We start from the raw sequence: 25,027 nt of genomic DNA, 5'->3' as shown, positions 1-25,027 counted from the left end.
TCCGAAAATTTCTCGCCGTCGTCTACTCGCGGAGAAAAAGAAAAGGAAACGAGAGGAGCTTCGCGGCAATTTTCAAGAGGGAGCAGAGGCGCTTTCCTCCCGAAAATTCTTTTTTCCCCCTTTCCTAAGCGAGTTTACGCGACGCGCATTGCGATATTTTCGAGCACGAGTGTATGTGGGACATACTTTGGAGCCAAGTGGATGCTGATTCGAACGATGACATCGAATTCCGAGACCCGTCGAGTGTCGATTCTTTTGAAACTTTCGGCGAGTTCGAGGAACAGCTCGCTCAATTCGACGCAATGAAATACGCGCATAATTAAACACGTGGAGCGAGAGGAAGAGGAAGACAGAGGGAAAGAGAGAAAGAGAGAGAGAGACATAAAACGCATTAAAAAGAATTTTGAGGGGGAGCCCGGAGAGCGCGGCGGTCCGGGCCTTAAAAAATTTCGCCGCGGAACGACTTTCTCGCGACCTGCCTAAAACGAGCGGCCGATCATCGGCACGTGTGCGCCGGTCTCCACCGCGCGAACGGGTTGCGGAATTACATACGCACGAACGTACGAAAAATTCGCGCCGCGAGCCAGCCGGCAGGTAAAGGCAGCGGTGGTGGCGGAGGAGGAGGAGTAGGAGGCGGAGAGCGGAGCGACGGCAAGTAGGTCGTGTGTCTCGCGTGGATAAATAATCGCATGAAATCGATCGATCGGTTGGCTAGCTGGCTGACTGGCCGCGCCTCGCCGGTTCGCAACGTCGACGTTACGTTATGTTACGCGCGTACCTCTTCGAAGATGCTGCCGACGTTCGCGGTGATGAGGAGGACCGGGACGCCGCTGTTGCCCGCCATTCTCGTCGCGGTGCGGTGGCCTGGAGTGCGTCTCTCTCTCTCTCTCACTCTCTCCTTCTGTTCCTCGGAGCCGCCTCGTGTGACGGCTCGCTGTCGCTGGCTGGCGACGTCGTGCGCCTCGTGCCCGTCGTCGACACGACACGCTACCGTCGTATACCGCGCACCGCACCGCACCACACTGTACTAAACTAAACTAAACTGACGACGACGACGACGACGGCAATGACGGCGGTGGCGACGGCGACGGCGGCCGCGCACACGTCGTCGCTCGCTCGCTCGCACGCACCGCTCTCTCGCACACCACTACCAACGGAGCGGGGCGCGCACGCCGCTCTCTATCCTCTGTCCGTCTCTCCCGCCGCTATACGTCACTCGATCTCTCGGTCGTCTGTCCTCTTCTCTCTCTCCCTCGCCGGCCCTCTTCCGCCGCCGATCTGGCCTGGCCGAGATCCTCACCGCAGGAGGAGCCGTGTGTTCTCCGCGCACACACACCTCACGGGGTAAGCGCAGCACCGGGGACGGTGGAGATAAACACAGATAACGCGCACGCCGTGGCGACGAGGACGGGGAACAGAGTCATCCTCCGCGCCGCGACCTCGACGCGCCGCGTCGAGTCTGCCGTAAAAAAAAATCGCGATTGTAATCGCCGGGGAAAAGAGCGCAGCGCGAGCACGACGGGAGAGACCCCCCGTGCGTTCCTTCCTTTTTTTTCCCTTCCTTCCTTCCTTCCTTCCTTCCTTCCTTCCTTCCTTTCGTCCTCGCGGCAAGTTTACGTTGCGTCGCGTCGCGTCGTGCCCCGTGTCGCACGGCGTTGCGTCGCGTTGGCGCACACGGAGAGAGAAAAGTCGCGCGCGCGGTAAATATATCCCTCTATCGGCCAAGACGAGGCCACGCCTACCGCGCGGACGTCAATAGGCAGGGCCGTGCCTACCGCGCGTGCCGGCGTGGGCCTCATGCTCCCTTCTCACCCCCCTCGCGATCTTTCTTCTCTGTTAACGGCGAGCGCAAAGAGAGAGAGAGAGAAAGAGAGAGAGACTCGCGCTGACGTTAGATCGCTCTACGCGCTCCGAACAAAAAAAAAAATCCGTCGCCGTCTGAATAACGGAGTTCGCCCGCGGACAAAGAGGCCGCCGTTTATCTCCTTTATTGGTAAATAAGTTTCTAATTCGAATTTAAAGGCCCCGGCGCACAGCCGAGGAGCAACAAAGTCGGGAGAGCGACAATAATAATTCGCCCCGGTTAACCGCGACGTGATTGTTATCTGTGCGAATAAGTATTGCAAAAATTGCCAATGCGGAGGAGAGAGAGAGAGAGAGAGAGAGAGAGAGAGAGAGAGAGAGAGAGAGAGAGAGAGAGAGAGAGAGAGAGAGAGACGGGGGTAATGTGCGAGAGATGCGTACGTAAATTCGGCGATTATAAAAGAGGAAAGTTCAAATTAAATCGGTTCTCGTTGAAGAGAAAGAAAAAAAAGAGACCCGCAAGTCGTACGCGTGCGCGAGTTGAAGTAAAAACTTGTAGGCTTCGACCTCGTGTAAACAAGATTTAGATTTCTCAGGGATATCTCGCCCCGTGTCTTGCAATTTTTTGTTTTGTTTTCGGAGACGTCTCTTTTAGCGGGTCGAAAGACAACTTTAGAAATATCTTTCGGATGTCACTCGGAAAGGTAAAATCTTCGACGAAATCTCTCAGTTCTTCCAAACGTCTCGCGAAGGTATCGCTTTGAACCACACGAGGCCTCGGTGTCTTCCGGAAACGCGTATATCGTGGACCGCACGCGATGTCGGTGATCGACAAATATCAATCGGCCGCGCAACGAGGATCGATATCTCCAGCTCCAGGCATCGCGCGGCGGTGTGTTTTTTTTTTCCCGGCAGAGGCGGAGGCAGAGGATGAGACAGAGCGGGGCTTTCACGCGCGAACGCCCGATGTTCGACGTTATCGGTGAAAAAACGGCCAAACACGTTGCTCATCGTCGCTCGACGTCGTCGCCCCGGCTGCCAGGAAAATCCCCGGATTCACACGTGGGATTCGGGGGTTTCTCGCAAAAACGTCGAGCTCGGAGATTTTCGCCGGAGAGAGCCTCGAATTCCCGTGACGACGATCGGAAACGTCATTCTCTCCGGATATTTAATCGCGTGCGCGCGTATATGCAGCGATAAAGCAGCGTCTAAATGCGTTGCATCGCGTCTACGAGTAATGAGGCTGAAGCAAGCTGAAGTCGAGGCGATGACGGGAGAAAGAGGGTCTTTTCAGAAAGAGCCACACGCGGGATTCTAAGATGACGGGCGATTATAACGTTTTTCTTTGAAGGATCCTGCACGAGGAAATTGTGCCAAGGAAACGCGTACCTCTCAAAGTAGAATGCGCCCTTTTCCCATTTTGAGGTCTTAGTTTAAATTATCGTTTCGATCCTTTTGATTTACCTACGGTGAAAGCGCAAATATAAAAGAGCGTGATTTCCCGAGGAAGATTTTTATTGCAGAGACTTTTTTCTAGCAGAAAAATCGGTATTTTATATAGTCGCGCATGTAAGAATTAAATTTATATTTTTATATAAATTTAACGAACGTTAAATATCATAATTCGATTACGAGAAAGAAAGTTTTATGTAATATTAATTTTTGAACGTCGCTCTTTGTACCTTGTTGCGTTTCTATCGATATTAATATATGTGTATAAAACAGAATGCGTTTACAATAACCTTCTTCAATATTTCTTTCTGAATTATTAGATTGCACTTTTTCTATTTTATTACCCTTTTTTATTATCTATTCTTCTTTCTTCTATACTTTTTTTATAGTTATATATCTTTATAGGTTTATACATTTTATTCCTCTTTTCCATCTGAAGGCTCTGCCTTATTTTAAATAATAATAAAAATATAAAAGCACGCTAGAAAGAAAATAAGTCAACAAGTATCTTTTGACTCTTTAATTAACGTTACTTGAGCACGTTATTCAAAAACAAGATATTTCAAATTTATTGCCGAGTTTTTGTCTTATTCAAAAAGATATCTGAAGGTGACTTTAAATTCTCTCAACTAATTGTATTTCGAGATATTCTCTAATAAAATAAAAATTCAACACGTTCTGTTTCTATAGTGCTCCCAAAAGATACTTTATACTTATTCATTTATTCTCAAGCCTAACTTAATATTTATAACCATATTTAATTTCCGTATGTAAATGACCAATTTTATTTTTTTGTTACAAATCTATGACGATGTGGAAAATCCCCGAATACTCGATCGGGCGGTGATCTTGAATCTTTTATGAGCGCACTTTTAAACAATCCGAATTATGGGCATTCTGAGAAAGACGCGAGGTGCGAATTTACGTAACGATCGAGGTGTCGCCTTATTTAGTTGACAATTTTCGCTCAATTGGATTCCCCCATTAGCGGTTAGGCGGCACCCGCGTTTTTTCGACCGGCTATAAAAACTTATCTGGCACCGGCGCGGGGTGCCCGTGATAATGAGCGGGACGGAAGTTTCAGTAAAAAGTATGCCATCGTAATGTGTGAAAGGCGATAATAATGGTTGCGTCAATGAACGCGATTACGTTTGTTGGGAACTTGATTGGTCGTATCAACGAACGTCATTATCGTGTGCACGCGAATGTTACTGCGAGATAAATCGCTCGCGATTCTTAATACGCGAAAAGAAACATAAATATAACAGGCAGGCAGCGTCATAAATTGAGATTTATTATAGTTCGAAGATAACGATAAAAATAGGAGCAAACAACCGTTTCAACGTTTGTTTCTGAGAAGCATAAAAAAAAATACTATCGCATTAAGAAGCGGAGTCTGATGCAAGCCCGCAAGCTACTTTATCTTTTTCTTTTCCAACCGTGGCTCTTAATGTCGCTAAAATCTGTCTGCAACTGCAATCGGAAACTTTTTAAATATCTTACAAAGAGAGGAGGGAGGAAAGAAGCTACGAGACATTAAACGTATTTGCCACTATAATGTATTTTTCTTTCACGTCTGGATTCGCTTGTCTTAAATAATCGTCCGAAACACGGCGTCCTTCTGACATTATACGACTCATTTATAATATTTACGAAGAAGAAACCATCCTTTTTGTTCGCGGTGGGCGGAATACATCTCGCGACCAGACCGAATAAATGTTAAAATTTTAAATTCAATATTTCGGCCGTCCGATGAATATTCATTTGTCGTCAAATACTCCGACGTATTTGTTAAGATTGTATTCCGATGGAGAAAGATAGAGACAGGTTCCAGAGGGATTTCAAGAGGGGCAACGGAGGCAACGTCGCCGGGTGTATACGGTCCTGGACAGCCGGTATATGTGCGGCGCGGTCGGAAGCGACGTTTCAAGCCGCGCATGTGGAGAACGAGGAGCCGCGCGGGCGCCTGTGCACGCTCCGTCCGTCCTCTCGGATCTCCCCTTTTCTCCGTGGCCGACGTCGTCGGCCGATCCGGGGCGCCAATATCCCGGCCCGTCTATCGTGCACGGCCGATTTCAAGGCTACGCGCCGCGCTGGTTCACGCGTGAAACGTACGGACGCCTCCCGCGGGCTTTGACCGTCGTGGTTTTCGCTTGTGCATCGCATTGACCCGCAGCAGCGTCGTCTCGTAGCAGCAACAGACGCGTATCCGGCATCCGTAGGCTGGTCCGCGAACCTCGGCACGTGTGCACGCCTTCGGGCGACGCACGCGCGCAACGGGGACGCGGGGCCGAGCGGCGGCGGCGGCGACGACGGCAACGTCGACGACGAGGAGGTCGGCGTCGCGTCGGCGAATTTTCGGAGCCGCGGAGAGAATCGCCGCGTCGGTGCGTCGGTGCGCGAAACGCACCTTTCCCGACGAGGCCGCGGGTTTCGTCGTGTGAGCAAATCCCTTCCCGCACGATCGACTACTGGAGGTAGACCACCTTGCCGCTAACAATCGATACCGCGTCGCTCGATTTTCGTGACCCCGTCGAGAAATTGAGGCGGCACGCCAAAAATATCGAGCCGCGCGCGCGCGCGCGCGCGTGCTTCACTCGGGGGTTCCCTTCTTTGGATTTATCGCTCGCTGCGTGCACGGTTCTCCCTGATTTCGTGGATTCGATTTCGTGATGTTGAGCTAGGTCATCGTGCATTAATTGTTACAGGAGTTCAAATTAAAAAAAAAAGAAAGAGAATGATATGTTTTTCGATTCGCTTAATTGTGCTGTATTTATACTGTTTGTAATAGTGTTATATTTTTGTAGCATAATTTTCGTAGCAGAAGTCGACAAACGTAATATTTTAACAAATTACCTTATACGCGTTTTATTTTGTTTTCTTTTTTTCGAAAAAAGTCTCTCAAATGCTGGGATCGTGGGTAACTTTTCAAACTTGTTTCCTCTATTTCGGTAGTAAAAGTTAAGAAATATATTGCGTTGCGCAACAATAATAATCTAAAAGAATAAATAAAAATAAATAATCGCTTTGAAAAAGGGGCAAATTTCCAACCAAGATTGCATCACGATACGTTGCAGAAAGACCTGGACCTTGCGTCGCGGATAACAAAAGTACTCGGCGTCGCGCCTGACTAATACTAATGCTGCATCCCTGGAAAAACTATCGGGAACAATCGATGCAGAGGGGAGTGTTCCGGTTGTTGACAACACGTACGTTTCTCACGTGTAACGCGCATCGCTCCACGTGTCGGCGGGCGCAACAATAGCAAAACCGGAGGTTGTATTGCAGTTTTTACACCAGATACATGAGTCACACGACAACTCATATACGGTATTGATACTGACGTACGGATACCGCGTGTATATACAAGTTTTTCGCGTGAAAATCTCGATCAGCAAAGACGTATTAATCGCGCGCCGTTTCGTGGTAAGTAGAAATCGTGTCTTTTGTGCAGCGTGCATCGCTTCTAAGGAAGCTGGTAGCGTTTACGAGTCAATGTGATTGTGAAGGAAATAATTTTGAATAAATAAAGAACGTATACTGAATTTTCGCCCTAACATCAATGTCTTTTAAATAGAATTGATTTCTCAGAATCATCAGTTTCTGTGTATTTTAACTCGGGTTTGAATTAAAATTTAAACTTTTCGGATATTAATACAAAAAATGCTTTTAGCAACAAACATTTATTAAAATTATTTTTTTGTATCCTCTATTTTAAAGATTATTATAATATTACATGCGTTAATGTAATCTTAACACAACTGTTAACTGAATTCTTGTTCATGCAACTTTTAACTTAATTAAATTAATTTTACAAGCAATTTTACATTAACTTTAACTTAATTTAATTTTAGAAAATATTAACTCGCCCAACCCTACTATTCACTGACGCACTTAACCCGTAAGAATCAAGTTTATCTGTTTCTGGAGCAATTTCAATCGTCCGAGTTGAAAACGCTACAGGCTTTTATCATTTACGTGATTGATATCATCAAAAGACCTTTTCATTGTAGGCCTCGCTCTTTGACACTTTTGACAGCATACATCATGCATATGATTTTACTGTTGACATTGGTGGCCTTCGTCGCCGCTGAGAATATTTTAATGACGGAAGTCTTCGTCATTCCTATCAGACCCGAAATTTTCGACTGGAATACAGATGGTAAGAAATTTGACCTATTCTTATCTTTTTCAGATCTCATTCATATTTCATGTTTAAATTTTAACTGTAGGCTGTCACACCTTTTTTCGAACGAGACTGTTACGCTGGGTCACTGTGACCTAACACAATTTTTGATGAGCTTAGTTTAAAAACTAATTGTCCAAAATTTCTACAAAAATTCTGAAATAGAATTTAAACATAGAAAAATATATTTTATTTATAAAAAATTAATATTTTAATTATTTTTATTTTTATTTGAAAAAAATATTAAAAACAAATCTTTTTTAAATCACATTCTTCTTAAAAAATTATAACTTTATTATATTTTTTAATACAACTAAAGAAACTTAAAGGAGATACTTCATAGATTTTTATATAACAAATTTACACAATTATTATTTTTTTACTAAAAAATGCAATTTCGAAAAAGATTTCTGAATAAAATTTTGTGAAATTATAATTATTACAAGGTATTTAATTAAACAACTTCTTTTAATCATTTACAGTACTAAATAAAACCTTGAAAACAAAGCTTATCTAAAATGAGGAATGTCAGGTGGCTATAATTATCCTACGTAGATACCCGTTAACCCATTTCACAATACGAAATTAAACTATGTCTTCGTACGTCATTCGTAACACGCTGCGAATAGCAATTACTTGTTGTAAACGTTGCGCTGACCTTACGGCCAATATTGTCGCACACCGGGTACTTTCTAATTCAGCGCCTTCGTACAATTTTAATGATACACGAGTCATTAAAGCAATCGCTGCTTCTTAATATCATATTACTTAGATTAGATGAGATCGCCTTTCAACGCGTAAAAAAAATTGATTTCGTATTCTTTAAGTCGATCGAAACTTGAATCGATCGATCATTTAGAGAGAAGTGAAAGGATCTCGGAGATCTTCGAGAATTCAGATCATGCGTTTATATATTTCGGACATTAAGGGAGTTCCTCTGCTCAGGCTCTCTGCATCGTTTCAAAAATTTAACAGTACTTTTCTGGACAGCTAAGATGTGTTATTGTAAAGTTTCACTAACATCTGTTCATTACTTCTACGTTTAATACGACAATAAAAATTAAAAAATCTTGAAAATTCATTGATTCCCATAAGAGCCCATGTTAATAAAATATTTAATATCTAAATAACTAGCAAGTTTAAGCTTTCTGAAATTTTGATAGTCAATTTATATCACTAGTTTGAACTTCTCTACAAAGTTTCATGAAAATCTGTTCATTTTGATTTAGCAGCGGAACTCCCTTCGGAAGTTTTAGTCATATAAAGAGAGATACATATCTTTTTACTTTACTATCACACTTTTTCCCTTGTCTTTTTTAGTATTAAGAATTGTTGATCGTTAATTTTATCTATTTGCCGTTTCAATCTTGTTTCTTAAACATTTATTCTTTGGAATTTTTACTTCTAATAATTATTCACTCTTTTCTATTTTACAATTTTTTTTACGTTTTATTAAACCCACGAGTTAATTCCATTTTTCCTTTTTATTTTATAATTTTTCCATTATCTCTCTTACTGCTATATTTTGTGTGTTTTTCTCTATATTCCTATATATAAGTAATTATTTTGTCATTTTCTGTCGTGAATATATTGGATACTTCTTCTGCCGCTTTATTTCAGGACACACCGATCAATTTTCGTATCAACCCTCCTTACTGAACGCCCCCGATCTTCCCTCGTGGATACATTACACCTACAGCAAGAAGGATCATCACGGTTTTCTATATGGCGTCGCGCCCAAAGATCAAAAGTATTTTCAGGTATACAATTATTACATCGTCAATTTACAATATTGACAATTCAATTTAAATGAGATAATTCCAGCTGGAGATTGTGGGATTGAACAAACACACCTACGAAACCCGTTACAAAGTGCTCGACATGAACGTACTCGAGAGAGAGAATCTGACAAAGTATGAGGTGCACCTGAAAATCGACAATCTCAATGTGGAGGATATGTTCGATCACAATCGCACTCAAAAGCTCCTCGATATATTCAGGTCCGTCGCGTAAATTTCTTGTAATCTTCAATTACGCAGTTTCAACATCCTTGATACCGATAACATACGTCATTTGTCATTTCCTTCCTTATGTAAAATGTAAACAAGGGAATTTTTTCGATATGACACATATACAAGCTTCTGAGAAATCAAATTCATCAACTTTATAAAGTAAAAAATGAGAAAAAATTTGATAAAATGATTTACTTTGAAATTGGAAAATTTACAAACAGTGAGATTTACAATTTTTTTTTTGAGGGAATATATCATGAATTAATAATAGTTTGAATTCTCAATAAACGTAGCAAACCTATTCTATTTTGTCTGCAGGAAAAAATTATGGAAAGGCGCTGCAGATCTATATGTGACCTTTTTAGCATCTGCGATTGAGCTCGGAGCTCGTTTACCCTTGAAACCCAGTGAAGGCGAAGGGTGAGTCACGTTTCTAAAGTCTTATTCTCTGCTTAATTCAACTTAATCCTTAGATCCTAGAGGGTGTAATTTGTTGCGAAACTTGGCTTTCAACTAAGCCTTTCACCTTTTTCAATCTATATATAAATCGTTTTTATTGTTAACTACAAATGAATAAAATCGTAAATAGTCCCACAAGTTGTGCAAAGCAAAAATATATCATCAAAAAAAGTAATATAAATTAATTTTTACATTATTCATTATTAAAAAATAAGATAAGCACGATGATTTTAAACGAATTCTTTCTTGATTCTAGCAGCAGTCAATTATTACGCAATTTTGTCATAAAAATTATAAACCAATACAAAAGTTCAAAGAATCGCATTAATATGGTAATGAAAAGTGTTTTCTCGACGAGATTAAACAGTTTCTCTGATATCTCTGACGTACTAATCGTCTAATCAACCGCAAATTGCGTTGTGACGCGGAAAAGAGAAAGAGAAAGAGAGAGAGAGAGAGAGATTCGACGGTTGTAATTATGCACTGCTATTTCCTGTACTATCGTTTGCGCGCCCAACGAGAAAAACGATAGGTACATTTTCTTATCGGAAGCTGAATACGTTTAATTATGAATATACCAAGCAACTTTAAGGAATATTTATTAAGAGATAGCAATCGACATTGTAGTCGCGCCTGTTATCCTTCACATGCTTTCGTCTAATGTTTCATCCGCAATATATTATAAAACATTCTATTATTATAAAATATTCTGACTAATGCGATGATTCGTCCATCCTAGAAAACATCGAGGTCTTGTGGACGTCTGAAAAATGTTTTATTATAAATATCATCAAGATATTTCTAGAAGATGTCTAAAAATTGTCCCCCAAAAAATGTCTTTAAAAATGTTATCGGAAATAACTTTGTAAACATCCTAAAAGAGAGATATCTCTACATATTTCCAGGACTTAAAATCATTTTTAATATTGTCTGTCACGTAAGATATCTTGTAGATTTCGAAGAGATATTTTATTGATATCTGAAAATGTTACATAAGATATCTTTTCGAAACTGAAGAAATCTTAAGACACACGCACCTGGCAAGATATCTTTTAGAAATCTGAAAGATATTATTTTTGTTTACGTGCGATCTGTCATCGAACTGAGGCGAACGATGGCGGAAGTAACGCCGATTTCGGGTTTTGCGTTGTTGACGCACGGGCTTGTGACAGAGTGCTTCGTGTGCGATATGCGTATAAAAATTCTCGAAGTTTCAATCACCTAAGGTGACGTACTGTACGAAGTACTGTAGGAAGCATCTAGAATCGCAAATAGCGATTTTTATCGATTACATCATCGTGATTATAAGATTTCTTCTCTCGCCTCTCGGGATTACGCCGTGACGTAGTCCATCGATCATCGATAAGATATCGTCACTGTTTTCTCTTTCACGCGCGGAAGACGCGATCATTTCCCATAGAATCAATCAAAGCGATTGAGCGAACGGCACACGACTACTCGCGCATTTCCCGGAATAAAACGCCGATTACGCGGAACCGAGCCGATGGACTTTCCATCACCCGTACTCGTAACGCGTTACGGGGCACGATTCGCGCGCACATATGTGTGTGATTCCCCTGCAAGATTCCGATTCCACGGATCAACGATCATGATTTATCGCGGGTAAACTCCTACGTCGATACTCCTGCGAGCACGTAAAACGGCCGATAGTGTGCGATTTATCTTCCGCTTTTCGCATCCGTCAGGCTCCTTGCTTGGAAGAACACTTGCGTTTTCTGTAACGACGTGGATTTCCTGTGATTACACCGCGCAATTATAAATGTAGACAACAACTATTATTTTCCGACGACGGGAAGATTCACGTGAGAGCGACGATAAGTGAAAAAAAAATGTGAGAAACTGTAGCGGATGTATAATTCGTAGCGGGAGTTTTTAGCAAAACAACTGACACAATATTTTTATCCATTGACATTGACCACGGTTTAACTATTTGCAATCCTACGTCCGTCCGATTCGACACAATGCTCTGTGATAATCTTCCGCATATATGGTTATCCAAATGCTCGAATCGGTGTATGATAAATCAGATCGGGAATGAGATATTCTATCCTCGACGTTCTGTGAGAGATCGGATCGCAATGGATTAATTGTCTCGGAAATCTCAGTACTGGAGTATCCTGGAACTTATATTTTACTCAAAGTTACGGTCGTTCTTAGCGGAAAGGGCGCTCGAGGAGAAAACGAGGATCTGGTGACACGAGCCATACACGTGGTGTGTTGCTGTTATTGAAACGCGGCGTAGCGTGGGCCGGCTTCCTTCCGGTGCAACATTATGCGACACAAAAACAACGTAGTTACAAGCGACACATGAGGCGTGTCGCGTCAAAAGAAATTCAAATGTTACGAAACTTTTGTTGCACCGACATTGTTGTGGCCGCAGGACGTGACGCGAGGTATCAGGGCGAGAGAAAAAGAGAGAGAGAGAGAGAGAGAGAGAGAGAGAGGGACATCACATTATTCCCAATGTAGATTTATGTTTGAAAAATATGTACGTCAAAACAGAGTAAGGCGGCGTAACAGTTTCGCAACGAGATATCGATTCCGCGGTGCGGAGCGGTTCAAAGTCACATTTAAGCTACGACCTACGTGCCTTCCGGCACGGTGGGATTGGGGACAATGGTTTTTTTTTCTCACGGAGTACATCATCAATTACTAATAACGTCGGATAAACTGTGTTTTGCGCGGTTTTAATCTGCTCCGAAAGATTATACCCGTTGCTCCCGATGATTTTCTGATTCACCACGCCTGACTCACCGAGAGTGCGATTCGAGTAAAATGGTTCATTATACTAAATGCCGTGAGTCAACGTCTTTTTACAAATAAATCTGTTATACTTCGGAAAAACAGATATGCTTCCATTGAAAGAAACTTCTATATGAATATGAAAATAATGTACACTTATTATACAAGCGACTTCTGAAACACGTACGTAATATAAGATTATTTGATGTTTTATTCATAAGTTAGTTACATAAAATGACTCTTTTTTTTTTTTAATAAAAAATTGCGAGAATTTCCCTTTTTCTATTGGTCCCCCATTTTTGTGACGCGTGCTCCCCTTTTTGCGCAACGACTGACATAATCGTCCGGATGGAAAACTTTTGCTTCCCGCAGCGGGTTCGCATCTGCAACGCGAATGCGTTCTCGTTTCACCTGCTGGCGCATCCACGCGTGTCACCGTTACAAAAAAGAAAAACGCGACAAAACCGCAACTATGACAGCTACAGCGATATATAGATCGCTCCTATGAATTACCGTTATTACCGCCGTGCGGATTCGGATAATCGAGTTTACCTTTCTCGACGTAGCAACACCCACGTGTGTATTTCTCACGTCGACGCGTTAATCATATCGTATTATCACCGCACTTTTCATCCGATTCACGCCGGAGCGGCGTTAGGACGCGCGCGCGCGCTTTAAATCGAGCGAAAGTTTCGAAATCGTTCCACGTTCGCAATGAGAGAACGAAACGGGGGCGATTAATCTCAGGCGAAAAACACCGAAAACACCGGCTTGACGTAGTCCAGTCAGAGACAAAAGAGGGAACGAAAAAGGAGACACCCGAACTTCTCGGTAGCTCGGACTCGACTGGATCCCTCACCTTGTCCAACCCTTCGTCTCTCTCCTTTGCGCTCGAGATGCTTCTCCGACCATGTTATCCGACACTGGAAACCGCGTATCGCAATTGCGCAACGACAGGAGCGAAACCTCGAAATTGCGCCCACGATCGCGAAACGAGAGAGAGAGAGCGCGGCGCGATCAATCTCTCCCCTTCTCTTTCTGTGGCTGAGATAAATCGATTACGCGCCGATCGATTGTAACAGCGAATCCTCGCGGATCCCGCGAGATCACCTTTCAGACCAATTATTGCGTCGCGCGCAAAGTACGATGACACCGGGCGACAGTTTGCACACACGGCATATATTCCCAACGTAAATGCGACATTGTCGTCACGCTCTCGGGACGCTTAACTCTGACTGACTGGCGGGGGGGCTCTTGTTTCCACGGGTGATAAGGCCGCGCCTAAGAAGCCACTTCGACCTCATATAGATACGTATCAGCGCGCCGTATCACTGCACGGAAAAAAGTTTGGCACTACTGCTGCATCATAGGTGGTAGTGCAGCGCCACCTCGCATTTAGGACTACAGAGTGCCAGTTTTGGGTAACTGGCAGCACTAAGCGCCGGGAGAACTGTTCTCCCCACCCTGATGGGGCAACCACTGCACTTTAAGGTTAGGAATGCTGCGGTGCGAGATTGGGACAGCAGGGCTCCCGATTGGGACAGCAGGGCTCCCAAACTGAGAGAACTGCCGTGCCAAAGAGAAGTACAACAGCGCACTCTCATTTCGTACAGCTGTTACACTAGTTGGTGCTTCTGTAGTGCCAAACTTTTTTCCGTGTGCGTATCGGTGAAAGCCCGCGGAGTTTGCGATCGCGAGATCGTCCGCCGTCAGCCCGTTTGGCGGATTCGGCGCCGCAACATTGGACACTGGCTTTTGCCCTAATCAACTCTGAATTGTGTTATTGGCGTCAATTCCCGAGAGTATAAATGAATAGAGTAACATGCTCGTCAAAACATTTTTTAACCTGGAACAGGTAATTTAAATTTTTTTTGAACTTTTCTCATTTATGTTTCTCATTAACTGTTGATAAGGAAAGAAAAAAAAAATTTTTTTTTTTTCGAACAGAAAAGAAGTCGCGTGGACCAGCAGAAGTGAATCTCGCGTTTCCTGTGTACATGCTGAGTTAACATCACGAAAGTATTACTCATGACGTATCGTAATGATTAGTTTCGAGGACTATTATTCAATCGACGGAGGTATTTGTGAAAGATGTAGAATTTAAATGAGCGAGCTATGTGATTTGTAAACTGTTATTTGTACGTAAGAAAGCTCCGTATTGTGAGGTAATAATTATATAATTCCGTGGCATACGGAAAATTGAAGTCACAGGAATACATCGGAATTGCAATTAGATTTCGCTCATATTGTAATTATTAAACAATGCGAAAGGTTAAAGTATATGTGTCATCAACATATAATTTGCAATCGGGATATGATTCAGCGACTGATAAAAATGGTCTTTTCTTACAGACACACACACACACACACGCACACATATTTTAAAAAATTGAAATATTAATTAAAAATTGATGAAGGACAATTGTTCTTTGAAGAATTGAAATGGCGACATTGAGATAGGTCGTGCGTGAAGTAAAACGCGCTGGCGAGAATAAATAACAGAACCTTCCGGACTCGAATAACGACATTGACCCGCAACATTGACACTACTGTACGGTAGTGTCAACAATTTACGAAGTGCTGGACAATCGTTTACTGCGTTTATTGTTAATGCACGCTTGTACGCACGGGCAAAAGTCCCACGCGCGCTACTTAAAGGAATCCTTGACGGGGAATGACGCAAATACCGTGTGTGGATAATATCGCGATATGATCCGCCTGATTGTTCGATAGTCGAGCACAGGTTTCTTTGTAATATGCTGCGAGCTCTTCGATTCGCGCGGGGTCTTCGTTGACTCACCGGCGATATTTTATAGCTTCGTCGAAAGTTGTATTTCCTCACCGATGTATTTCTCATTGTCAAAGAGAAATGGCCGTTTTCTATTTTCAGAGTCGTCGTGAGACTGGGCAGCACGGTGCCGTTCTCGCAGGAACTGAACGAGCTGCAGGAGGAGGTCAAGCCGCTATGGAAAATGCCATCGTGTCCCAGGGACTTCAAGAGGACCAGCGTGGAGATACTCTTCCGAGAGGCTGAGTTCAGGTTGGACTGGTGTTCCTTCAGATTGGTAAGTTGCCGCCGCGCGCGCGAGATTTCGCCAGCCGTGATTAATGTTTTACGCCCGAGTGAGGAGTCCTCGGCGTAAAAATTGACTGCCTATTTTTGCTATTTTTGTAACGTTCATTCACGTTATTTGTCTTTGACGAAATTATGCAAACATAATTGCGTGTAAATTATACTATTACATCAACACTATCACGTCAATATGTTGACGTCTCCAAATATATTCATTATCTTTTGGAATTACCTTGTGGACTATGCAGATTTCCAGACACGTCATTGCATATTTCTCCTGTCAGTCAGGGTCGTCCTTAATTTACGGAACACAGTTAGTTACGGATTCCAATTAATTTTCACGTTCGATTTGCGTAATCTTACGCAAAAATGCCAGTCGCGGGCAAATAATGTGCTGCCTCTTTGCAATACTCTCCTAATCGTGAATTATCTTCGCAGCTAGAGGAAGATCAGCAGAGTCTACAGCACGAGAGCGCTCGGAGGGGTCCCAGCGCGAACGTCGTGGGCCTGCCCTCGTCAGGCATCTCCGAGCACACGGAGTGGCGGTGGGCCCGTTCGACGAAAGCCAGCATACCCACGAGAAGCTACTTCAAAGAAATCGCCACCACGATTTTCGTACCGGTCGTACTGCTTCTCGTGCTGGGCGCCTTACTTAGCACCGCTTTTTGCCTTCATCACGAAAAAATGTAAGCGATTACATCTCGATACACCACAAAGAAAACTAATTACAGCCTGCTTTAAGGCGATGATCATTTGCATTCCAGAAAAATTATTTTTAGCATCTTAAATTAGAACTGGAATACTTATGTTTTATATCCACTATTATCTTTTTTTTTTTAAATCTTTGATTGGTATCACTTTTTATGCATTGACGCGCGTTTTTGATGTACGACGAGCAATAAAAAAATCGCATACGATTTTCTATATCGTGGCTAACAGTACGAGATAAAAATACGCAAGTCAAATTCTTGGAGCAGTCAAATAAAATTAATGTGAATTGTCGTGAAATTCAACAAAAGGTAAAATATATATTAATAAATGGCACAAAATAGTGACAAATAGTTTATAAATAGCAATAAATTTAAAAAAAAAGCAAAACGTACATGGTACTTATTATATGTACAATGTATTGATAAACAGTAGTCTGAACGTCCGAAATAATATATTGCTAAAATTTAATTATACATTATACATTAATTTTAATAGTATATAAAAACAAGTTGATACATTGTTTAATCTTTTTTTGCAACATGTAAATGTGTTTGTATGTGTGTATAGTAAAACAAAATGAAATGATAAAGCATGTCGCATTGTCAAAGAAAAAAGATAGGAACACACATGCCGCAAAATAACATTTATAATACAAAAGGCAAAGAGAACAAACATAAAATTTATGCGACTGTAAAATGTCGATTTCGGTAAACATGAACGAAAGCATCATTTAATTTGTGCCATATATAATTAGAATGTAACGCTTATTATAACTATTAAGTTATAATAAATGCCTATTATTAAAACATAACTTTATTTATATAAGATCAACTATTATCAAACGACATCTCAATAACAGATTCAAAACTGTAATTTTTGTTGAACATTTTTCGTTAGCTCTAATCAGAAATAGAAAATACATGTATAAATTACTAGCATAGCTTAATGTTGAGCATTAAAAAGTCTAAAAAAGGAACGATAAAATGTTTACCGTAAAAAAATCGACTTTGAATCTCTGACAAAAATAGACTGAGGTGCAGATTTTTTAACACTTTGGCAAAAGCTGTACATTTTTGCCGGATACATTGTCACCAATTCCAGTTTCCTTTCCCTACTGTATGTACAAGGCAATAAAAACGGACATTCAGGGCCGGTAATTTGCGGCTGATGAGTCGCAAAGTGGTGGACACTATCTTTCGAGAGGCACGCAGTAAAAAGTATAAAATTACATGGTCATCAGAATAATGTAATTTACATACGCGACGCAAACAACTGCTAGTTGCAGATGGAGCATAGACATAGGATCGAGACTCTTGTATGTACGTGTGAGGCAACTGATTTAATTATTATGGGTTCTATGTGCGTCACGTTTATCTCGAAATATTTTTAGTTAGTAAATTAAAATATGACTATTTTAGATCATCGAAAAAAAAACGTTAAACCTATTTAGGTCTGAATCATTAACTGATAATTAAACCGATAACGCATTACAGAACACTTTAACATATCGTTCATAATTTTTAATGCTAGGTTTTTACAAAGATTTATGCACTTGTTTTTCAGCCATCATCGTTAATCGTTCCATTTTTCAAGCCACGAACTATCGAAACAATCATTTATCACATCTTGTCGGTAATTTCTGAATATTGCTGAGAGCGCAGTGACTGTTTCTCTCTTATATTTGCTTCCGACAATGCTTAATTAGTTGATCATTAATAACATCTCGATAATGCCGATAATATCTTTTACAAAAAACCGGAATAAAAAAAAACAAAGCAGAAAAAGACAACAAGGAATAAAAATATGAAAGGGAAATGGAAAAATTGCGTAAACGAATCGAGGGAGGAAGAGAAGAAAACACGAATTAAATAATAAAAAGAAAAAGCGATTAATAACAACGAAAAAAAAGTATCAACGATCAACATAATTAATTCTCAATAATTTCAATGACGCTATTCGATAACACCGGTATCACGTTGATGATACATGCAAAAAGTCGACATGTCCTTTTTTGAAATATTTATGTTTAGTCACGGCGATGACAATGCAAAATCGTGTCATCTTGTCTCTTTCTCTCTCTCTCTTTCATTAGACACTCGTTCATCGTACATGCAAACACTGCTACCATTTTGGTACATGGCACAGTTTGGTCTCTTTCAGCTGTGTGTACATACTTGTTACTGACGCGTGGCGTTATTCACACATCCGTGCGTGCGTGCGTGCGTGCGTGCGTGCGTGCGTGCGTGCGTGCGTGAATGCATGCGGGTAAGTGACCGGCGGCGAGTGATCGGCATTTTGCGATCAACAGTCGCATTGTGTGTGTGTGTACGTGTGTGCGTGTGACGCGATCGAGATCGAGAGTGACGCAATGGAATCGCTTATCGGCGACCGCGAGTGGCTCGTTCACGCGGAAATACATAGATTGATGTGTCTGCCATCGACTTGATTTCCGCCGATCGCGCAACGCGTTACTAATTTTACATTCCGATCGATGTAAACAACCCGGCTGGGTTTTGTATTCCTGAATTGGCGTCTGGTCGCGCGTCTACTGAAATTTCTCAGTATCGGCAGCTCCTTTTCCCTCGTGTCCGCAATCGCGATGAGTCCGCGGGCAACGATTGATGTGGCAGCGTTTAGAGAATGCTATGTCATTTCGCAAATTTATGTATACTTATGTAACAAAAAAGAATTTTATTTTTAGTTTTGTCAAGCTTCAGGTGACCGACGGTATCTCTTGTTTTTTTGGGGGGGGGGAAAGATAAAATTCTTTCTATAATAAAAATTATTGAAAGCTTATCCCAATAAACGCGTCCAATTGTAAAAAATTATAAAGGAATGATTATCGAACAAAAGAAGTTGTAAGAACTACTGAATACAAGTATAAGAAATCTGAAGGATGCTCGAGAGAATCTTAACAATCGACGTTTCTTAACATATTTAACATCTTGCTTATACGTGTGTATGTTCGGGGTATTATTTTGTTTCGTGCACCCTCGTGTGCTCGATAAGAGACGTGGGATGGGGCGGGAATTTCTAATAATACCTACAAGTTCGCAAAATGACATAACGCTGCCTCGATTGAACGCTTCAATTGGCAGCCACAAAAGCGCGCGGTCTGGCCCGGCTTCGCCGCTACGCCGTTCTAAAAGGCGTGAAGTGACGCCCGGAAATGATGCTTATACAATGGCTACAAAAGCCACTTTACAAAGTCGCCGCGTAAGTGCTGCCGTGAAATCTACAGGCTTTCTTTTCTATGCACCCATATAAAAAACGACCGAAGACATATCCGTGTTTTCATATCCGCGCCTAAGAAACGCGCGCAACAATTTGTTAGGGAAAAAAATGCGCCGGTTATATCGTTTCAACTCGTCCCGGAGTTTACAAGGTTATTGAGCATAAATACCGGATCAGCTTCTTCCAATTTAATTTCAAGCGAGTGGTCTAATTTGACGTAGGTGCCCGCTGTTGCGAGCGTCTTTTCGTCGCTTCACCGGCCACTTTGCGAGACACTACCTTGGCATACACAACGCGCACTTTACTTTCGATACCGGCTAATCTATTATAATTAGGTGTTTTTACGTCAAAGTATTTATCTACAATTATATTTAGCGAAACCTCTCTTGGACCTCCCGGCGATAGTGCCGCGGTATTCAAACGCGATACACGAAATTGCATCGCATCTAATCTAATCGTCCAACGTCAATATTTTTTGCAACGAAGAGCAGTAAAACCGTCGAGATAATAATTTATAAACAGCTCACATCAGTAGGCGAGTGTTACGATCGTTGGGAAAACAAACATGAACCTATTAATCGCCGCTCCGCTCCGCCAAGTGTAACGAGTCCATTACCGAACATCCGGCACGTAACAATTACGAAACGCGTTTTGATGACGTAAACAATCGCGTAATATATTTTGAAGCGCGTTTCGCCTTTGTAATTCATCTGTGAGATGTATGTATACGTGTGCGCTACGATTTTACGACGAGTTTTACTTTCCAGGTTCCAGTTTCCTATACATTCGATCCGATACGCGTCCCGCAAATTAGAACCGTATCACGACGGGACTTTAATCGGACTTGTAATCGACGCTTCAGGCGAAAAAAAAAAAAAGCTCGTCGCGGAGGCCGGTCGATAGCGCGCCTGCCCCGCACTCGGAGTGCGTGCGAGCCTCGGTGCCCACCATCGTGGGGCGCGTATAATTTTCATCGGCGCGTCGTGATAACAAGTCAATTACGTCGTGCCACACGTGACGATTGACGCAACGCTGACGCAGCCGCGTGCACTTCGCGTGCTCGCACGGGATCCGTCCCGTCCGTTCGGCCGCGAGGCAGGATCCATTAAGAGCCGATCACGCACATTTGCGCACGCATTTCCGCGATTCGCCTTCTTCTGTATTTCTTTTTCGTGTCTTTCTTGTTTCTCCTTTAATCGCCTGCGTTTCGCACGAGGGTAACGCGATAAACCGTGCCGTCCGATCAAGGTAATCGCGCGGCTGATAATGCGCGCGCGACCGCCGCGCAAACAGGAACAGGACTCGCGCGTCATATAGGCGCGATATGACTCATTAAAAAGAGTTCTGGCGGTTACACGAACGGGGGGAGGGGAGAGGATCTATTCGGCGGAATGCGATTCGGAAACGTTGCGTTACGTAACCTTACATTTTACGATGGAAGGAGTCCGGTTTTCCGTCCGGATCTGTTCCGACGAACGGGTTTTTACCGGCGTAATCTACCTTCGGAATATTAGGAGCTGAGCTTCCGAATTTCTTTTCGTTCTAGAATAAATGAACGTTAATTATGAGATTAAGTGTTACGAGAAAAATTGCATAATTTTATAGAACTTGTTGTGTTAAAAAGTTTTTTTTTAAATAATATATGAGTTGCTAGAAAATTGTACAAGCGTTTCATCGCAGACAAAATATATAATGTAAGGATGGATATTTCATTGGGTATTTTTATCATCGGCTACGAGATTAATTGGAATATTTGCAACGGCCGATTAAACATTTACATAGCTTAAAAATAAACAATACGATTCATTAATTTAATTATGTTAATGGCCAAACGAATGGCGGATGTTGCTCATAATGTGTCCGACAAGGTTTCATAAATGTTTACATGGTTTCTTCGCTTTTTACTATGCTTTATGTACCTGCTCGTGGCTCAGAGTCTATTGTGTTCTGACGTAAATGGTAATTAAAATACCAACCGCTGCGGGAAAAATAGCATTGCCAGAGTCTCATTATAAGAGTCAATTTTTGTTTTCAGAATACACAGTTCATTTTATGAATGTGTTATGATGTAAGTTACGACTCGCGCAAACGTTAAACGTACCGTCCGGACAAGGTCTGCATTAATGATATTAATTGATTAAATATCACTATTTAAGAGCACTTCCGTGAGAAAAGCGTAGATATTTGTGTTTTTATTTTCCTAGGACGGATCCGGAGTCGGATGAATATTTCGATGAACTCTTTAATATTTTCCTTTTGCGAGAACAGCCCGTCAGGTATGGTCACTCCGTTGTTGCATAAACAGTCTAAAACTTTGAATAAATATTAATTTTTCCACAAAGCGACGCGGTAGCTTATTAAAATATTACTAAACTCGTGCTTGACGTAAGTCATAATATGCCGCGAATTAAAAGAATTGAATCAGCTGAATGTATCACTTCAATTAATTCCAAGTGAAATTCGTGCTCAAATTAATTTAGTTTTATTTTTCCTCAGCTTCGCTAATTCTGCATGATTGTTACATAATACTTCATACATATAAACATAACGATGCTAGAATCGATAAACGCTTCTTAAAGCTTTGCAAATGAAGATTGATGATACTTTACGTAGTTTACGTTCGTCATATCATAACTGTGACGACAAAATAACGGCCAATACAGGCTCGAAGCCGGATTTTAATTTTATTCACGCTAAATTCCATCTTTGTTGCATCATGTGAAATCCCGACCGCGGGGAATTAATGTTTCGCTAAATTTAAATACTCGTTTTAACGGAGCAAGATATTCCTATTTTTACAGAGAAAAGCGGGAACCTACGCCGGGGGAAGGAGTCGGAACAAACGGAATACAAATGGTGCAGTACGCTATGCCGGAGAGAGGTACTCTAAAATCCCTGTCAGCTCAGCCGTCAAGTCCGAACGATTCTCTGGCGCGAAGTCCAAGGTAGAGATTTGTCTGGCGTAAAAAAATATGATTTCGACGAACTTACGTGTGTGTGTGTCACAGACTAAAGTACGAAAAATTTTAAAATTTCAAGTCGTTTAAATGTCAATCTGCAAAAGTTGAGCACAATTCTTTTAATAATTTAAAAGTTATTTAATCTCTTGATTCTAATACGTAAGATCGCACTTATTTGGAAATTTGATGAAGAAGTAGCATTAGAATTAAATTAAAGTTTTTACACATATAAAACTCTAATTAAAAAATCGTGCAAAAGTTTATTTGGATTTACTTGTTCGTTTAAAAATGATTTACTTAAAATTACAGTAAAGTCATTTTTGTTTTGCATAAGCCATTATAAGCATTTTTTCCCCACCGGCATCTTTTTCTCGAAAGATTCTGATTTTAGATAAGACGTAAACAGAAAATTATGACAGATATTATCTCGTTTATTACGTAGCTGCTTCTGACACACAGCAGAACATCGTTTCTCAGGATGGAAATGCCGTGTATGCGTAACTTGCAAGCAGATTCATTAATCAAAACAAACGTCCGTACTTCACTGTATGTACAACGCGGCGTAATTACTTCTAGTAAAATACACTTCAATATAATCGCATTGCGAATCTATCGAAGTCGAGTGAATGTTTCTTTATGTTTTACACTCATTAATTGCGTAAAAGCACATTTATATGCAATAGGAGGTGTATCGCTTAAAGTGTTTTGGATTATCTAACAATAAGTGATAAAGATGAAGTTTCGAGAAAACTTTAGAAGAAGCTAAAAGGCATCTAAAGAAGCGCGACATTAAAAAAAATTTAAAACACATTTTTCCGTGAACCTTTAACTGATGTTTTCATACGATGGATTGATAAATTAATTTTCCAATGTTACTTTTTAGGACCTCCGGCGAGCGCAGCAACCCGTACATTCGTCCGAATCCGCCGCCCTACGCCGGACCGAGTAACCTGTAAGGCACTTCTGAATCGCGATACTTTCAGGATACGATTTGTAATGCGCGGTTTACATATCCGGTTTTGTTCGCAGAGCCGGCTTACGCGCCGATTTCTGACTACACGAGCAGCCCGCGAAAACCTGGTTCTGCTGATGATAGAACGAAGCACAAGGTCCGCGGGCAGCTTTTTCAAATCGACACGTACCGAGAAAGGTGTAGCCGAGCCGAGCGGCTATCGCAAACTCTACTCGGGAACCGTCACCAAATTTGCAAGTTGAATCACATCAAGTACGCACGTCGCTTATTATCATATAACCATAAACATGTACTGCGTCATGCCTTCCGATAGCAATATATCAGAGGTTCGTTGCGACACGCTTAACGCGTTTCCCACTCCGGGCAATTGATTTGCGTCCGAAAAATCTTTCGGATTTACCCTACCATTAGAATAGTAGAATAGGAATATTAGGATAGTAGAATAAGATATAGTAGAATAAAATAGAGGGACACACGTTGCGAATACGTGGAGGAGCGGCGTGGTATACAATTATAATTTGCATTGTAATAAAATAAATTGTTGTAATACACGAGATTGTACTTTATGATTTCTACCGAAGAAATAAATGTGTAACGCTAGAAATACGCTGTATACTTCAATACATGCACTCACGTCTTCGGCGACGGTAGGCATTCGAGAATGGAATTAATCACTTCGCTAACGATGTATACTTTCTGTGAAAAAAGATTTAAAAATAAAATTTGCTGCTCTAAGGTTTTCATTCGTTACCCTAGGCAGGAATCCTCGACAGATGCAAGTTTCCCAGATCAGGGAGCTCCTGGAATCTTAAGTAGGATTATATTTCCTTCGGATTTAAAATATAATTCAATTATCGGACAAAGAAAACTTAAAAAAATTCACTATGGATCAGTGTTCTTTCTTATCATAAAACCACGTGTGTTATAATCATCATTCCCAAGTTGAAATGACGTGACTTACAATTTAACGCCGATTCCGAACGGCCTTTAAAACGGCAAGGGAGGACGCGAAACGGTAAATTTACCGTCCATATCTCTCAATTGGGTCTCTTTATCATCGCGAGAGATATTTTGAGAGGCTGCAAAGTTTAAATGTTTTTTTTTAGAGCACAGAAAAATATAAAGATCTAAAGAGAATTTATTAGTATTTTTATTCTCCCCTTAAACTTTCCCTGCGATAACATGGTTAACAAAAATCGAAATTCGGAATTCGGAACGAGATGAAGGTCCGCGATTCAGTAGGGGATTCAAAAGGACGCCGAAGAATCTTTCGATCGGGGCGACCCAACAAGCAAATCTGAAGCGTCTGGAGGCTCTGCTGACACATTCTGTCTTTGTTATTTATTGTCATTGAACAAAGATAGAGTGAGGTAAAGAGAGCACTCCGACGTCTCAGATTTG

The 25,027-nt window shown here is 41.6% G+C and overlaps 2 protein-coding genes across 18 annotated transcripts in view; one reads left to right on the top strand and one right to left on the bottom strand.

Moving 5' to 3' along the window:
• LOC105837420 (inositol polyphosphate-5-phosphatase A) overlaps nucleotides 1-25,027 on the bottom strand; it is a 43,743-nt gene that overhangs the window by 16,187 nt on the left and 2,529 nt on the right. For 6 of the 15 annotated variants that reach the window (XR_003626146.2, XM_036286427.1, XM_036286413.1 and 3 more), the window contains exon 1: nucleotides 779-1,668. Coding sequence is in view for 13 of the 15 variants with exons in the window: in XM_036286427.1 (XP_036142320.1) it covers nucleotides 779-844 (66 nt within the window). In the remaining 2 variants the exon portion in view is untranslated. The other 9 variants (XM_028192134.2, XM_028192135.2, XM_028192133.2 and 6 more) reach the window with 7 other exon arrangements.
• On the top strand, nucleotides 3,618-24,363 carry LOC105839080 (epsilon-sarcoglycan). 3 transcript variants are annotated; one of them, XM_036286444.1, is made up of 12 exons: nucleotides 3,618-5,732; nucleotides 6,333-6,681; nucleotides 7,269-7,417; nucleotides 9,062-9,201; nucleotides 9,266-9,441; nucleotides 9,772-9,873; nucleotides 15,566-15,740; nucleotides 16,187-16,434; nucleotides 21,898-21,969; nucleotides 22,495-22,638; nucleotides 23,537-23,605; nucleotides 23,683-24,363. In XM_036286444.1, exons 3-12 carry the CDS (start codon nucleotides 7,303-7,305, stop codon nucleotides 23,705-23,707), a joined length of 1,266 nt encoding a protein of 421 aa, XP_036142337.1. In that variant the 5' UTR covers nucleotides 3,618-5,732; nucleotides 6,333-6,681; nucleotides 7,269-7,302; the 3' UTR covers nucleotides 23,708-24,363. The 3 variants fall into 3 exon arrangements, with proteins under 3 accessions (XP_036142337.1, XP_036142348.1, XP_036142359.1); XM_036286455.1 differs by having other exon boundaries at nucleotides 6,292-6,681; XM_036286466.1 differs by lacking the exon at nucleotides 21,898-21,969 and having other exon boundaries at nucleotides 3,634-5,732.

This window comes from Monomorium pharaonis, chromosome 1, assembly GCF_013373865.1.
Source record: "Monomorium pharaonis isolate MP-MQ-018 chromosome 1, ASM1337386v2, whole genome shotgun sequence".
Taxonomy (NCBI): Eukaryota; Metazoa; Arthropoda; class Insecta; order Hymenoptera; family Formicidae; genus Monomorium; species Monomorium pharaonis.
This window is presented reverse-complemented; position numbering and strand designations above follow the sequence as displayed.